The sequence below is a fragment of the Solea senegalensis genome, linkage group LG4 (genome assembly GCF_019176455.1).
Source record: "Solea senegalensis isolate Sse05_10M linkage group LG4, IFAPA_SoseM_1, whole genome shotgun sequence".
Taxonomy (NCBI): Eukaryota; Metazoa; Chordata; class Actinopteri; order Pleuronectiformes; family Soleidae; genus Solea; species Solea senegalensis.
This window is the reverse complement of record NC_058024.1, coordinates 3,928,174-3,946,331: the sequence shown is the minus strand read 5'-3', so window position 1 is coordinate 3,946,331 and position 18,158 is coordinate 3,928,174. Positions and strand designations below refer to the sequence as shown.

General features: G+C 43.2%; 1 protein-coding gene across 5 annotated transcripts in view; it reads right to left on the bottom strand.

The window, feature by feature from the left end:
- Positions 1-1,069: 1,069 nt before the first annotated feature.
- The window catches only part of arhgap46a (Rho GTPase activating protein 46a), a 41,313-nt gene continuing 24,224 nt past the window's right edge, over positions 1,070-18,158 (bottom strand). The window contains exons 1-9 of one of the 5 annotated variants that reach the window (XM_044024091.1): positions 17,053-17,113; positions 14,850-16,236; positions 10,934-11,600; positions 10,676-10,768; positions 7,554-7,627; positions 5,204-5,403; positions 3,712-3,803; positions 3,430-3,599; positions 1,070-3,221 (exon numbers count right to left, since the gene is read on the bottom strand). In XM_044024091.1, the coding sequence (XP_043880026.1) occupies positions 3,027-3,221; positions 3,430-3,599; positions 3,712-3,803; positions 5,204-5,403; positions 7,554-7,627; positions 10,676-10,768; positions 10,934-11,600; positions 14,850-16,236; positions 17,053-17,084 (2,910 nt within the window). In that variant the 5' untranslated portion in view covers positions 17,085-17,113 and the 3' untranslated portion in view covers positions 1,070-3,026. Of the gene's footprint in view, positions 3,222-3,429; positions 3,600-3,711; positions 3,804-5,203; positions 5,404-7,553; positions 7,628-10,675; positions 10,769-10,933; positions 11,601-14,849; positions 16,237-17,052; positions 17,114-18,158 lie in introns of those variants that run through there. The other 4 variants (XM_044024087.1, XM_044024086.1, XM_044024088.1 and 1 more) reach the window with 4 other exon arrangements.

Here is an 18,158-nt window from a genome sequence, read left to right as displayed (position 1 = left end):
ATATACATCATACAATCATTTTTATTCTGTTTTTATTAATGTTTTACACAATGTGCCATCGTCATCGGAACTGGAGTTTGTAGCATTGTTAAAATGTATTTATTTATTTGAATATGGTTCTAGGTTGTTCACCAGTGATGGAAGAAGCTGTTCCTCACTCTGCTTGTGCTGGTTACAGAGTGCTGTAGCGCCGACCAGTGGACAAAAGTGGAACAGCACTGATATAAAAGGGACGGGTGGATGTAAGAGTTGTTGATTTTGTGAAATATGTAACATATTATGTCTCACACAAATACACTATAATATATTTTAGATGGATTGATTGACTCTTTTTTAATTATTATTGTGTCATACATGGAGGATAAGACACCGTTATTTAAACACCATTATTTAAACAACAACAACAGGAAGTCATAGTGGAACACAAATCACAGACAACGCTGAGCAAATAAACCTTCCTGGCATTTTCTCCCAGGCTTTAGAAACAACGGTCGACAATTTGTAAACCTGCACAATCAGATTTTTACATATCTTTTTGCCATCTCTTAAATCCATGGAGAATTGTAAGATTTACTTACTATAAATAATTTTATTTATGCTACATTTTGTATATATATATATATATATATATATACATATACATATACATATACATATATATATATATATATACATATACACATATGTATTAATAGTTTTAATATACTATTAATACAGTATATATATATTAATATACTATTAATATACTATTATATATTAATAGTATATACGCAACTTTTTGGTGTGCGTTGTATCTAATTATGCACAACTGGAACCTGAATTTCTTGAAAGAAAATCACCAAAGCATAAATAAATAAATTTTATTTATTTATTTTATTCATACTTTTTGAATAAAGTATGAATACAATAAATAAATAAATAAAATAAAGTTTCACTTGAGTCTAATCTAATGTATTATTATCAATAGTTGCACAGTCAGTGTCGACTGTATGGAAACAAACAGTCTTTTACTGACGGCAGCCTTAGGGTAAGAATCATGAAGAAAACACACACACAAACAAATCTGATCTACAATTGAACAAATGTTTATTCACAGACTGCCAATCCAGATTTTCACAAGAACGCAGGCGGACACACACGCACATCTTTACTGTACACACATGAAAGGTCGTCTGAATCATTCCTGTGTTGAAAAGGCAGGCGCTTACAGCAGATCAATCAACAGTTAATTAGAAAAATCTTTTTTTATTGCTTTTTTTTATGGCAACGTTCATCTTCACCCTTGACCTGGATCACTAGGATACACCTACAGAGAGTTAATACTATATACACACTTCATTTATTTACATGAACTAAGCCTGAGAGGAGACACAAAGAGCTTAACAATCGACAATACTCGTAGTGTTTGACACTTAAATAATACTCTGGGTCTGTGTGTGTGAGGGAGGCCGTGAACACCAGCGACTACGGTTCATACAGACCATAAACACATGAGATCACAACTCCACGTCAGACTCCTTTAAAACAGATACGAGAGAAAGAGTATTTTCAAACAACCAGCCGACCACATCACTGTGACATCACTCTGGTCTCATAACACCAAAGCACTCGGAGTAGATTAGTTTAGACAAATGTGCAACATCCATCACACAGAGCTTCACACACACACACACACACACACACACACACACACACACATATTCTTAGTTTGTGCTTTGAAAAGAAGACTCTTGTGTACTCTTCTCAAAACAGCACAGGCAAGCTTATTAATAATAAGACACTGTTTACACGGAGTTCTCATCATTTTCAGATTTCCTCCTTTCTGTACATGATAAAATCAAAACCATGTCTTTTGTTCACGTCCTGACAGTCTCACACAAACACACACCAACACACAATGATGACGTCAGTACTGTAAGACTCTCTCACTGTCATATGCAGCTTTGACAAAGCGCTCTTTAAAGAAAGCCATTTAAAGCGGTCACTGTGTTGCATAGTTCTAAAAAAACGAAAACACACTGAGACCTGTAGACCTTATTTTTGAAGGCGGAAGTAACTAAGGGTCCAACTTTGAGCAAGTTTGCTTTCTTGTGAATGTCACGCAAACACTCACTTTTAACACCAAAATGATGTTGCGATGACGCATGCAGATACCTTGGCCAGCACGCACCTGTCTATTCCCGCTTAGAGTCGGTCCAAGATCAGTTTGGAACGCCAATAAAACGCTTCCAACAAGATGTGAGCACACGGTGGAACAGCACCTAATAAATGCCGGTGAAAAGTCTCTTTGGGCAAAAAGTGAAAAGTGAAACCCCTGCACTTCATGTTGTACTCCATCATAACGATCATTACATGGATGTGGGGATAAAGTAGCGCGCAGAGAAACGATCCAGGCTGCGTTGGAGACGGAGAAGCCTACTGTGTGTAATATTATCTTATTCTTAATTGGTTTAGTCTTTGAAGCATGAATATTCATCTATATAATTGCAATAACTTGACTTTAGTGAGGTAAGGACACACAGTCACAGCCATAACAACATTAGATTTAGATAAAAACAATAGTATAGAATTGGCAGAATCATTTCTTTGGGTTTTTCCTGTCTGTTCACATCTGTGCTGTACCACAGAGTCGAGGACAACATGAGGAAGTCGCCTCATACAAAGCGTGTGAAGATATTCTTTGTAATGATTCTGTGCTGTTGCTCGGCGTGGACGGTTGAAAAGAACCGCCACAGAGACGCACGCGTCAGTGGCTTCTTCAACGTTTACATCCACGTTCTTATTTGCAGCTGATGATGAAATCATTCCTGTTCCCTTAAAGCTTTCACTTAAACCAGCTGCTGGAAGATCGAGCCCTGGACCGCACACAGCGACACCCGCGTTCTAGACGTGATGTTACCCGTCAGGAAGATAAAAATATGGTCTATAAGTCGGTGTGTTTTGAGAGTGGTCAGTGGTCCAAAGTTTCCAGTGTCATGTGAACAGAGACAGTGTCGATGCATGATGGTAAAATCGTTTTACAGTGACTACACCACGCCTTCAATGAAGCTGGTGTCCAGGTGGACGATGAGCATCCTCAGGAAGGACATCTCCTTGCGCGTGTTCTCGAAGATGACGCGAGGATCCTCGGACTGACACCGCAGGCAGTTGGGCGCCATGACCATGGCCAAGTTGTTCACGTCCATTTTGGTGACAGCCACGTTGGACGGCTGAGCAAAGACCTAAAGTGAATCGAGAAGCAGCGGCGAGTCAGTCATGCGTCAGTATTGTTTTCATTTTCTCATTCACGTCTCATCAAGTTTAAAGCTGCACAAGTGTCCTTTTCCATGGTGTGAATGACAATAACTGTCTGTCTGTCTAATGAAACAAAAGGGAATTCACAAAACATGCACAGGTGTGTCAGTTAAAGGTGTGTGTTTGCGTGTTTACCTGCAGGAAGTGGATGAAGTAGCACAGCACCAGCCTGCTGAGCTCAGGCAGAGACTGCACCACAGCGATGGCTGCCGCTGGGTCATCACAGTTACTGATGCACTGCTTGTAGAAGTTCATGGGGATGAGCGGCTCCTCCAGCTCTCGATACCAGAGCTTCATCAGAGACGCTGAACAACAACAACAACAACAACAACAACAACAACAACAACACTGTTTCAGTGTACATGTTCCAAGCCGCACAGAAGCATGAAGGCCACAAAAAACATGTTCCCTCCTCACCAGGAACGTTGGGGTCAGAGAGATTCTCCGGGATCCTCCACTGGTCAACTTGAAGCTTCAGTGCATTCACTTCATCAATGTCTCCAGGAACCCTGAGGACGAAAGACAAGCTGTCAGTTACACTCTGATTCTGTTCTTACCAGGGCTGTAACAAAGAATCATCACTGCATTTAAACTGTACTGACACTGAGCAATGTCCTGTCTTTTAATGTTATTAATCACTTATATATACACATACACGCATATATATATATATATATATACACATACACGCATATATATATATATATATATATATATATATATATATACACATATATATATATATATACATATATACACGCATATATATATACATATATATATACATATATATACATACACATATACATATGTACACACACACACACACACACACTTATTTTCACATCACAATATGGAAAAATGAAATAGAATTCTCTAGGGGCGAGATCTTCTTCTTCTTCTTTCTGCTTTTCGCTTCAGGGGTCCTCTTCTTTTCCACCAGCTGTCCTCATGTCCTTCTTCACAACATTCATGAAGCCTCTCTGTGGTCTTCCTCTTTTCCTTCAACACTCTTTGTCCAATATAATGTCTATCGTACACGTGACCAAACCATCTGACTCTCTTACTTTCCGAACATTTAACCTGAGCCGTCTCATGAATATGTTCATTTCTAATCCTGTCCATCCTGCTCACTCCCAACAAAAACCTCAGCATCTCCAGCTCTGCCTCCACTGTCCAAAGCCAAACATCACAGCAGGTCTCACTGCCGTCTTGTAGACCTTCTCTTTCACTTTTGCTGCTCTCCTTGTGTCACACATCAGCCCTGACACTCGTCTCCTGCCTGCACTCTCTTCTTCACCTCTCTTGTGCACTGTCCATTGCTCTGGATGCTTGACCTCAGGTATTTAAAGTCATTCATTCCTGATCGTTGCACATTCTCCACTTCAAATCCATTGCGTGTACATGCACAGCCACTAGGCTTCCAATGTGATTTGGCTGCTGGAACGTGCTCAGCTCGTTGTTTGCAGTACAAACTAAAACCAGGGGCGGCATAAAGTCCCAGTGTTCTTCAGGCAGATCCGTGTACAGAAGAGTTTTCTAAACAAGATGCAGCACAATTCAATTTGCTGGAGAAAAGCTTCCACACACACACACACACACACACACAGTGTGCTGGGACATGCTTGTAAGCTCAGGCACGGATGTAAACACATATCACCAAGTATTAAATTAACTCTGAGTGAAGCAGGTCTGTGTTTGGTGTGCTGTCTCCTCTGTGTATTGTACACAAGGAGAGCTTACTGTGAAATTAAGGGGTGCAGGAGACCACACACACACACACACAAGTTTATATACACTGCATACACACACACGCAATTCATTAGATGCCCTTCTAATTTCATATACTCCCCGTCTCTCACACAGTTCAAGCCAAGGCATGTACTTGGCAGAGTCGGGGCGGTGTTACCTGAAGATGCCCTCTGCCTGAGCTCCGCCCAGAGCCAGGACGTACTGAGAGAGCTGAACCTGCACCCAGGGCAATTTCCTGTCCGGGAAAAGCTCGCTCTGCCGCTCCATCACCTCCTCCAGAGAACTGCCGAACAGGGAGGGGGTGATGATGGCCCGCCGACTGTGGTCGATCTCCTCCAGCGTGGGTTTGCGCAGACCCTGGAGGGGGAAGAGTTTCGGAGAGGCGGAGATTTACCACCTGTGAGCAGCTGTCTGTGACTGTGTCAGTGAGCCTGTAATTATGTCTCTCTGTGAGAGTATCTACCATGACTCAGATGTGAGTTAAGTTTCACAGAAACACGTCCTATTTTTTATGATGTGAAAGTGAAATTTGAATGAAGCTGAAAAGGATTGGATGACGTAGTGACACACGTTTTCCATTGCTCTAAAACCTGTTGAAAACCAGGTTTGAACAGGATCTTGCTGTCAATGTTAACCCAAGTTGAATTACTCAATCGGGTTAATCTCGGCTGTATTAATAGCGCTAAAATAATTTAACGCAGTTTGTTTACTTCTGAAAGACTGAGATAGTAGCCGACTATAGTAGTGCACTACAACGCAGGGCATTGTGGGTAAACACAAATGTTGCAGCGTATCTGTGTCGCACGTTCACATAAAACCATAGAAACAGACGTTTTCCTGCATTAAAACGACAGATGACACTGTTGTCTCGTCTTCTCCTTCTGTGATTCCTGACGCAGCGCCGCCTCAGGCGAGGAGGGGAACGCGTTATTCAAAAGGTTTGTTTCGTTTCACCCAAGTGCGAAAGAGTGAAAGCTGAATGTTGCAACCCCCAATCGTACCGAGTCGAGTGGAGACGATTAGGTGTGAGACGACCTACGTGGCAAACTAACCACTCACGGCACTGATCTGTGATACGCTGGCAGCTGCCCCGAGACTTCCGTTTGGACAGCTGTCACTCCTGCCCCGCGTTGCTGACTCTCTCCCTATTTCATGACAAATGTGAACGTGTGAGATTCTAAGGACGTTCTCGGGTGGATTCTTCTGTTGTGATGTTAACACGTGTTCTTACAGGATAGCAGTCTCCAGTGAGCCTTCATTTTAAGATGACCGGGTTGGCACTTGAGTCTCTTTGAAATCACACAGTTCTATGAGTAGTTCTTATTAAGTTGGTTGATTAAATACTGTATTATACTGCACCACTTGCTATACTTTTAAAAAGGCCCAGATGGACCAGTGCGAGTGAGCTGTTTGTGAGCGCTGGAGTGAATACACTGCAAGCGGCTCTGAGAAATGTAATGCACAGGTTCATCTGCCGGTTAAATGATTCTGAGAATCTAAATGTTGTGGCAATGGTGAACATTATGTATAGTGACACGCGCTGCACGTCTCAGTTTTGGGGGCATTGGTATAAGTGTCTTTTAAAAATTAGTCATTAGATTATTATTATTTTTTCTATTTATTTTATTATATATATATGTATATATATATATATTTTTGTTATTATTATTTTATTATTATTATTCTATTGTGTGATTTTTTATTCCTTCTGTACTGTGTGTCTTGGACCTTGAGTCTGAAAATAAAGTTTATCTATCTATACAAACACAAGAAACACACGCACACTAGTAGTAATCCCTGCATCATTTCCAGCACAATGCTATGATGTGGCTGCATGTAATAGCTATGGATATCTGTAGCAAACCTTACTTTATACAACCAGCTGAATAATGTTTTATTATATCATCCGTATCAATTGACACCATGCACAGTCACTTCCTGTTTTTAAATGAGCCGACTATTTAAGGTCAGCTGTCAGTCAAAGATGCAGAGATGTTGCACAGAGGTTAAGGTTTAGTGGAGGCTGTAAACAGAGGGAAGCTGAGATTTTAATGCCCCTTTTCGAACAATATCGTCTTATATTGAAGCAGAGCTCTGTGTCTGTAGTCCACTGAAATAAAATATACAAAATATAATCTTCCTGCCACTGAATTTGTGATGTCACAGGTTACAGAGATAAGGAAAAACAGCAGAAATAGGTTTTAGACAGTGCTTGAGTGCCTGAGCTATGTGCGCCCCCTGCTGGCCCCCTGCACCAGCATAATGCTGCAGTCACACCAGACGCTTTAATGGTTTTATGTCATTCACTGATAGAGACCTGGGATAAATTCATTTATTTATCCGTTTGTTTCCTATGCACTGCGCTGATAAGATGTTTCTTACATGTGTCTCATGCATGAATGTCGCTGTACCTTGCTAATTGTCCAATGTTTTGCTGAGTGTTTTATTCTTGTTTGTAGCTCAAAATAAACCCTAAACTATTACTCATTTTCATTCTCCTAACTCACCTTTTTACCACCAGTGATAGCCACCTTCTGCAGTTTGCGATGGCAGAACTTGGAGTATGTGCTGATAGGCAGGCCTGGAAGAAGAAGAAGACACAAGAGGCAGATTTAGGACCGAGGAACAATGAAACAGGATACACAGTCTTTTTAAAACCACAAGTAAAACCCTTAAGCATCAGGCATTACTGAACATGCATCATAAATTATTAAAATGCTTTCCCACAAACAAGACAAGAGGGTTTTTCTCCCCCCCACAGATGTCAAACAGAGTATAAGAGATGGGGCAGTGGTTATTGGAGAGACATGTTGACGGTGTGATTCTGGCATATCAGGATCAGAAACAAGCCTGACTTAAGTGCTAGGCAGAGGCAAGATTTACTGCTGTTGAGCAACAGCTTTAAAGACAGGATCCGGCCAACAGGTGATTCATCGCTATACACAGACACAAAGGTCTCCACAGAAAATGAGAAACACACAGATTGTCTGCTGTTGTCGAGCCAAGATCTATTTCAGACATGAACTGCATTCAAAAAGAGGCGGGGAGTACTTTAACAGACACAAGTAGCAGGAAAACCTGATCTGTCCCTGGAAAAGTCCCTAGAAATATTCTGCACTTCTTCATGTCCAACTGAAAGCAAACAGAGGACCTTACTTTTACTGTTGTGTGCGTGTGTGTGTGTGCTCATAAAAAAGAAATTCAGGCCCTATACATATACCATATACATACATACATATATATACACATACATACATATATACACATATATGTATATATACATATATATATATACACACATATATATTTACACAATAAGACCAGAGAAGAAGAAGTGTGCAAATATGGCATGTGTGACATGAATGAAGATCTATTTTAAACAAATACACATCACAACGTATACAATCACAGAAACAGAGACAACATGAAGAGGACCAGGCTGACTAAGCAAATAAAATAAGTCATCATAAAGCAAACAGAACACAAGAAGAGGAAGATGACGATGAGGGAAATAAGCGACAGCAAATACAAGTGCAGGAGAGAGGCGGGACTACGACATCACCAACGCAGCATATTGGTGGTTTTGACAGAAATGCTACCGGGGCATTTTGAGATTTTCAAAACGTCTCGTGGCGTCTGTTCCGATTCCCACAATGTCTGCTGTGTTAGGCACCTGAACCAGAGCCAGATGGATGACACACAACAATTACTTTCCCAACATTTCCTCAACAGTCAAAGCCTCTAGATTTATAGTAAACAGGTGACTCCTATTCATTTCTCTAATAATATAACTATAATTATATTATTAGAGAAATGATACCAATGATTCGCCCTTGAGATGAGTAATCTTTGTTTCCGCAGCACACAGGGACTAACTTACAGAGAGTAAAACAGGTGTGAACACGACTGCTGGTATATTTACATCTTTGTTATTAAAACGTCCAGGAAACCAAAGCCCGAGACACACGCCAGCGAATTAGGAACTTGAGTGCATTTTATCAGGCAAAAAGTAGTGGTACTGGTTCAGTTTTTATAACGTGGGGTTGTACAATGCGGTCAAGCTAGAGAAATGTAGACATGGAGTTCTCTCAACAAAAGGAACAACTGATTTCGGCTCGCCTGATAAAATCTATGGCATGGTTTAAATTTTAATTCATTTAAAATTCACTGCTTTTTCTTGTCTTTTGACAGCCTTTTCCCCTCCATATGATGAATGATTTTACATCAGGAAGTTGTTGATCCACTGCTGCCTCTAGCAGTAAAGTTCAAATGTGATATTTTGTGACTTTGGTGTTTGGAATCCTTTGTTTTATTTTGTTAGTATTGACCAAACGTCGACCTCCTCTCTTACATTACTACACATGTTGGGGATGGCTTGTCTTGGTAAAATACTTTCGACTAGGCAACTCGTACTGGCAGTCCAGAGTTTCAACCATGCCCGTGAATGATGGTTTCTCTACCGTATGAAACGGAACCATACCTATGACAAGGTAGTGGGTTACAGCAGTGGTGCATTCATTCCACCTCACACTGTTTCTCTTATATTTTGTTGTTTTGGCTGGTGGACTCCGAGTTGAGACTTGAGTCTGTGATGCTGCGCTGCCTTGTCAACAGAGTCGACACATGACCTCGTTCAAATTCTCTGGCTCTCCATTTTCTCCTGCTTTACATCCAAAATGCTTTCATTTTACTGTCCGTCATCACGTCGCTGTATCAAGCGCTTTTTCAGTCGGGATTTTCTTTTCAAAATAAAACTCTGAAAACGAGTGGTGGCCAAGCCTAGCAATAAAAATGTAGGATAAGAATCTGAAAATCTCAGTGAGAACGCGGCTGTTACGCCCACCGAGTAAACAGCAGCTTTCATTCTGCTGTTTCGTCTATGAGACCCTTTCTTCTTTTAGCGGTTTTGATCATGACTCCTCCTGCTAAAGAGCTTTGCAGTGAGTCAGAGAAGTAGAACAGGATTTCTCTGTGACCTCTTGATGTGTTGGGAGGTTTTCCAGCATACAGCAGCGTGGCTGAGTCACTCGTGGACAATGTATAAGGCAGCTGCTGTGGTGTCTACTGTGAGTCAGTTTGGGTTCCTCTCTGGTGACATCATCATCATCAGAGCTGGCCATGTGGTCTGCTCTAATGAAGGCACGTGCTAATGACTCGGTATCGTCTTCAATGCCTGTTTGACGGGCGAGTCGTCGGAGTGACCGCTAAGATGATTCACAGTGTGGTCCATTGTTCGGCTGCAGAACTTTCTGAAATTCTCAGCCCACTGATTTTTTTTTTCCAGCTCGACTTTCTGTAAAATTCATTCATTGTATCTGCAGACATCAGCAAATACTCATCTGACAAACTGCACAGGGCCAAAGTTTCCATCCCACTCACAGTGGTCACTCTACAGGGAACAATAAGTCTGATTTGTAATGGCTTCCTATGCTTACAGGCTCGACGCAGCCTTTGAACTGAGTAGAAAAACATGTTTGAGACCCCCCGCCATTCCACCAACCCCCCACCTCCTCATGCTCTGTCAAACAGATACGCTTGTACAAATGGAATTAAATGGACTCCATGTTGCTGGAGGATATTTTGGACTAAAGAACAAATATATTGCATATGGACAAAAAAAATAATTTACCCTCTTCCTCATCTGAGTTCTGTTTTCGCTTCTTTCGTGACTTTGAATTTTTCTTTAGCTTTAGTTCCTGTTGCTCCAGTATGAACTCAGTCACTATAAAACAGAAGATAGCAAAGGTCAATTTTCTGATGGTCGCTTAGATAAACACAAAAACAACACTGTGCTCACACTGACTCATAGAAAAGGAAAGTATAAAACTAGTCATTTATGAGGTTCAGACAACACAGGCAGGTAACAGAGGAAAGAAAGGTGACCCACCCTGTTGCTCAGTCTGAGACTCACATTTCTTGTCGCAGGTGGGCTCCGTGTGTCTCTGGATGTAGCCGTCCAGGTAGCAGCGGAACTTTGGCGAGGGGGCAAAGAAGGCCAAGCTTACGGCCATCAGCTCCCAGCCCGCTGCCAGGCTTCTGGGGCTGGCATTACCTGTGGTCTGCCTTACCAGCTGCACGTACAGCTCGTCCCGCAGCCCGGGCATGTCCCAACACTTGGTGACGATGAGCAGGGCGCAGTGGCGGCGGTCCAAGCGTGAGGGCCTGTCTCCCATGTAGGCCTGTACCAGCTTAAACATCTCGCAGGCCTCCTTCCTGACAGCTCGGTCACTGGTGACCAGCATGGGCTTCTTGATGGACCCGCGGTTCCAGGACAGCATGTTGGCGATGGAGACGCGGCGGCGGAACAGACCTTGCGTATGCATGTTGAGGTGCTTGCTGGCCCAATCCTCCATGCCCATGTCAGGCGGTGGGGGCTGCCGCAGGGTGCTGTATGAGAGTGGGAAGGACGATCCTCCTGCCCTCCCTACTGCCCCATCACCTCCATCTCTGCTGTCATTATTGGCAGGACGGTAGGGGCCCAGGGAAGCTGTCCGACCGTCCACCATGCCTTTCTTTCGGTTCTCCAATTGGGCCTGCAACTCTAAGGTGCCTGTCTGCAGGGGGAAAAAAGAGGTGGACATGAGTTAGAGAAGAAGAGTTAGTAGAGGGGGAAAAGAGGGGGGGGTGTAGAAAACAGAGGAGTGCAGCAAACATAGCAACTGTGAGTCTATGTGGAGATTCCTTCCTCTACAGAAGGAGGAAGGCAGCTCTGCAATGCTGGAGCTCAGGGCGAAATCATGGAGGATCATTAATTTCCTAATGCCAGAAAGGAATTGTACGAACAAAAATCTCCCCAAATCCTCATGAACCCTGGACTCCCATCTCCACAACAAAACCAGTTTCATTATAGAAGACGCCCGCATGATCCCAGCTGTGGAGTTTATGACCATAAGGAGCACCAGAGCTCCCTTACTACAGAAAAACCCTGGCCAGGAACAACACTAAACCCAAGCCAGAATCAAAGCTCATATTTAATAATGGAGCATAACCACACTGACGTCTTAAAGCATCTTTTCAACTAGACCCTGATGTAAGGTGTAGCTGTGGTCGTGCCAGACAAGCTGAACTTCAGATTTCATTTTTTTGGTCTAATGGAGCAGAGTTGAGGTTTGGTTTTGGCCAAAAGTCCAAACAGTTGCACTGAGGCTGAGTTAATGTTTGGGTGGGTGACACAGAGGTCAGTACCAGAAGAACAACAGACAGTATATTTTCACTGAGAAATGAGACATTTACCAGCACATGCTGTTGTTTTAGTTGGTTCAAAAGGTCTTTGAGAACATTTCTGGATTTTAAATTATCCAGATAACTTAGGGTTTAAACCAAGGCTTTCAAGTCACCAATGCTGGTTCAAGTCTTATTGAGGTAAATTGGTAACTGGGTGCTGTTCTGTGCTCTATTCTGCTGCGGAGCAGGTAAAAACCTGTCAACAGGTCAACTACTGACCGATCAGAGTACTGCACCAGAATCCTTAACAATCTTTCTGGTGGACGCCAACTATACTATTAAAATGAAAGAATACTTCAGGTTTTGGTCTGGAACTTTGGAAAGATCAATGGTAGCTGTGTGAATGACGGCAGTGTCTGAAGAATTACACCATAGATGCGAGTGCGAGAGTGAATGTTTGTATGTCTCTACATGTGTCCCTGTGATGGACGGGTGAACTGTCCAGGGTGTGACCCCGCCGATCGCCCTATGTCAGCTGAGATTGGCACAGCTCCCCCTGCGACCCTCATGCGGAGGATAAAGCGGTAGAAGACGGACAACATGATTGATACGAAGGTAAATCGTCTGTATTGATATTGATATGATATTTTCCAAGCCCTGAATGTCCTCAAAGTCATGACAGTTTTCTCGCAGCTTTCCTCTTCATGTAAACATTGTATTTTTGTGGTATTCTATGGCATTTTTGTGATATATTTTGTCACTATGTTTTTGCTTGGCTGATTGTATTTTCGTTTTTTCCCTGTGTGCTAACTATCAACCTGCCAAGATGGAAATTAGCCTCAGGCTACAACCTGGCATATGAACATTCATTGTCCCTTTCCTTAAATAAATAGAATATATTGTATATACACAGCACTTTTGCTATCATGTCATTCCCATCAATTTACAAACTGACAGCACAGTCAGCAGGAACTTTTTGGCTGAGTCCTATTTATAAAGCTGATATTTAAAGACCAGTGAGCAATTTTTATGTTCCATTTTCATGTTTAAATGTCTTCAAAGTGGTCTTAAAACAGAGCCTCTAACAAACAGAGGGAGAATGTATCATCTAACTAAATACATAAGGAATATTGAACAATTAATTCGATTCCCAACCGAATTCCTGACAGTGTTGACGCTCTGAGTTATAATCAGTCATAAGTCAAATCTGACAAATTATCCACACACTGATCTATATTTGACACATGAACTCTTTTGTGTTTATCATCAGACAGAAGGAAAAAAACTCAGTCATCAACTTCATAGCATTTAAATAAAAACTCATCCTCCCCGTTTTATATTTCACTTCAATCACACCTGTCTTTATTCATGGTTCTGATAATGTAGTTTAACTTTAGAGACTGTGCCTCTTCCACATGAACATACTCTGCATAAGCATTATTGCACATGTTAACTGGATAAGTAAACCCAGGGTTGAATTAAGTATGTATTAACAAACTACATAGTACCATTTATTCAGATATCTGATGCTAGGTTAAGTCCAACCAGAACCAAAACTGAAACCAAATCCTGGATTTGTTGAACTTGCTTTGTAGTACAGGCCTCAGGTTTGAATAATCTTCAGAACATACTGAAGGGGGCTCACATACTCAGTGCTCCTTGGCTCTTATTTAACATGGTAGCTCCACAGTGGTACAGAGAAACCCAAGCACCAGCCTGCCTCTCCCCATTCTCCTCCTCTCCACTGCCAAGCCTGCACCATATGGACCACAGTGGCTCTCCTTCCTGACCAAGGGAAGCCATGTCCTGAATCTTTCTGGCCTGGCACGAGCCTCGGATGCCCAAGCACAGAGCTGGCACGAGACTATATGACACCTGCAGTGTAGGGCAGATGGACGACAGGTAATGCTGGGACTGTGGTCATTATACCAGCCTGCCCGCTGCCTAATGTCCTGTGTATGTTAAGGCATTCAAGCTTGGAATGTGTTCTTTTAAACAAAACAGATTAAGCTCACTCTTTTGATCCCAGAGCTCCCTGGTGAATCAGACTTTCATTATTATAAGCTACTGAGTGGAACTGTTTTTAGAAAACAACAACTCTAATGTATGGAGGTACAGGGTGTAATTCAATGAGGGATTTGGAGATTAGGAGTAGCAGAAGTTGGAATTGGCTCCACATGCTACTTATATAACTGTATTCACAAGACAAATGGTGCTTTCATCTGCCACCGTGTGCATTCTTTGAAGAACCCTTGGAGTCCATGGTCCATCCACATGTCTCTCTGCAAAGTCAACATATAACCAAATCTACCCCCTATACTATAATTATATTTTGTTAGTGATGTACACAACACTATCCATCTGCTACCAACAAGCATATATTGGAGTTAGGGCTGCATAGTTTATTGAAAAACATCTCCAATCTCCTGTCACACATAGCTATTTAGTTTTTGAATGACAAATAATTCTGCCACATTGAAATGAGAGAAATCAGCTGCATCAAAACAAGTGCTAACAATCAGCAAGACAGAGCTGGTGAGAGCATAGATGAGTGAGAGAAAATCTGTGTTAAAAGAGGCACCTCTCTCTCTGTCTCTCTCTCACACACACACACAAACAAACAAAAGGGGTGGGGTTACCTGGGAGGGTGGTCCTGGGGTGTCTGGTGAGGAAAGACTGGCCTGACTGTTCACACTCATCTCCAGGGTGTCCACCTTTTCATATGTTCTTTTTTGCCTCCCTGGTATCTCCAGGAGGGTCAGGGCAGGGTTGCCCTGTGACTGGGGACCCACAGCAAGGTCCTCTCTTGATGCACACCTGCCTGCTGACCCTACTCCTCCGTACCACCTGAGTGAGTCAGCAGGGGAGCGTGTTCGAGGTATGATGCCCCTCTCTGCCATCTCTGGGTCCAACCCTGCCCTGACCTCCCTCATGGTGTTGGAGCGACTCACAACTTCCCTCATCTCAGCCATGAGTCTTTCGTTGAGGGCACATAGTTCCCCACTGCTACCTACTGACCCTGGCCTGCCTCCTGCACCACCAGCTCCCACTCTCCTCCTGCTCTTTCTCCTCAAACTTGGGGAGGGGCCAGTGGAGTAACCAGAATCCTGATAGTTTGCTGTGGCCTGTGGGGTTGAGGATAGGAAGTCCTGCGAGGCCTGGCTGCTCTGCCTACTGTGTCGTGCCTCCATGGCTCGCTGCACTGTGGCCTCCAGGACTCGCCAGTTCTGTTTTTTGTCCAGTGTACTTGGGCCTGGGGTCCCTGGCTCCCTGTCCCTCAAGTGACCTCGAGCCTGGGGCAAAGATGGGGCCTGAGGCTGAGGATGTGGTTGAGTTACAACGGGATCCTGTCTAGATGTAGGGGAAGGGCTACGTGTGGGTAAAGGAGAGCTGGATACAAGACCCTGTTTGGGGTCGACATTCACCATGTGCTTAATACACTCCAGACCTGCTGGGCTGTAGTCAGAGGAAGGATTCCTCCTGTGCCTGGAGCCTGAGTGGGAGGAACCAGGGTGCTGGAGTTGTCTGGGCTTCTGGAGGCTATGGGTTGGGGTCATGCGAGACAGAGGTTCTCCATTGTACAGGTGCGCTCCTTCTACCTCCATGTCTATTGGAGGTTCGTCATATATGGGACAGTCTCTGACTGGCTCATCATAGATTGGAGCAGAGGAACCATACTGTGGAGAAATGGGTCGTGGTGTGCTGGTCTGTGACCTGTGAAGGAGCGGACTGGGGTGGCTGCTTTCTGTCACCAAACAGAAACTGCCATTGCTAACTTTTCGCAAATGATGGGCCTGACGTGTGTCAGCTGTCATTTTGCCAGAGGGAGCAGTTTTATATCCCTGGGCGGAGCCTAATTGTCCACCTTGGGCCTTGTTGCTGAAGGTGTTCGCTTTGCCTTGAACGCTGTGCTGGAGGTTCGGCTGCTGCAAGGCTGGGCTGGGTTGGCTACGACTCATGCTGTTCACCTTCACCAACATGGCAGCCTTTGAACCAGGTGTAGGCTGCCATCTTTGAGAAGAATTCCTGAAAGACACAACATTATTTTGACATGAGTTCAAAGACAGAGAGTAAATGTTCAGTCTCAGTAAGTCAATAGACACTGCCATAAACCCATACTCATCTAATTCAATCGCAGACATGAAGCCTTTCATAATGGTTAATCTATTTAAGAAAACCCAAGGCTGACAGGCTGGGAAAATCAACATTTCACTGACCTCCAAAGACTTTACTCCATTTTTAGTCTGGCAGTCACAACAGCCTTGAGAGGAAAAACTCCAAAGTGTGCTGTGTAAACCTGAGGTCTAAAAATACTCTGATTTAACACAACACGACACATCACTCGATCGCTTCTTAAACATGAGTGACTACGGCTCTGGGTGATATACTGTACATACACTGAACCAGCAGGCTACATGAAAAGAGACTGTGAGAGTGAGAGAAGTCAGAATTACAGTAGTTCAGAGCTGAGAAGAGTTTTACTCAGGTCCAAAGGTTAATTCTGCTCCTTGTAGTTGAGCCGCTGGGCTAACTTCAAATCCAACAGCCTTCTAATCCCAGAAACATATGACAACTATGTGACATTAGTCGGGTGATGTTGCTATGGTCTGCTACCGTCCACTCACATCAGAATCCCCCCTGTAATCAGGAGCTTACATTTCTTAACTGAGAAATATAAGTAGCCCGTTCAAACCAATGGGCGTTGCCTACAGCAAGCATTATTGGACAGAGTGGACGGCTAGTTTGAGCACCACATGTGACACAGTAGAGAATAGTTCCACATATTTAATCAAAAGGTGCAACAGGTAAAAATACATTTACATGCAGTCAAAACAGACGTACCTTCCCTTCTCCTTCCAACCTCTACTTAACATTCAGACGGGTCATTTGATCAAAACTGACCTTCTGTCGTTTTAAATCCAATACAGGGATCAGTGTAGAGCCAGAGTTTGTGATCACGCTTCCCTTTCCCAAGAGCACTACGACACAATCTAGAGTTGTGCTTTAATGGCAGGAAGTGGACACAGAGGGAGGAGAGAAAGAGGCGGAGTCATCTCCTTCTCCTCCCCACATCGTTCTGGAACAATGCTGAGACAATCCCCCTGAGGTCCTAAAGTCAACAGCAAACTTCCTTTAGTCCTCTCTCTCTCTCCCTCTCCCCTTCTCTCACCCTGTGCCACCCCCAGTATACAGAGTGAGTCACACCACCACAGTGGTTTGAATGTAAACACTCATCTTGAAATTGGTCCCACAGACTCACCATCCATGCAGGGCCTATAAACAGCTGGATCTCAGCCACCTGGCAAAGCACCAAGACAGCCCGCCACAACCACTGTTGTGGGGAAAATATCAAAAGCCCGTAAGGCCACATGCACACAACTGCGATGTCTTTTAAAGACACACCTTCACTCTTCTCTGAGACACCTGCTGTCCGGCCTGGCTGAGCAGCTGTGCCACACCACCCGGGAGAGGTCATAAGCATCCAGAGAGGCAATACTCTCTCCCTTTGAAAAAAGCTGATATTGAATGAATGGATAGTGCTTCATAATTTATATATATGGAAGTGGGAGAGCAACAACACACTAAACCATTGTTTTCTTACGATATCTAAATGTACCGAGTATGGTTGCAACTAACGTTTATTTTCAATTTCCATTAATCAAGTACTTGTTTGGTCCACAAAATATCAAAAAGTGTTGATCAGGGTTTCCCACAACTCAAAATAATGATGTTCCTGGATGTCTTATCTTGTCCACAAACCAAAATTATTCAGGTTAATGTTTTTTTTTTTGTAATATGAAGCAATGAAAGCAGAAAATCTCAGTGAAGCTGAAAACTGAGAGAACTTTTAATTAACTAGATGGGGGTTATAGGTGACAGCTGTAAACGTGAGAAGCTGCTGTTTGCACTGTTTGAAACGGTGCATGGTTTCTCACTGTGGCCTTGTC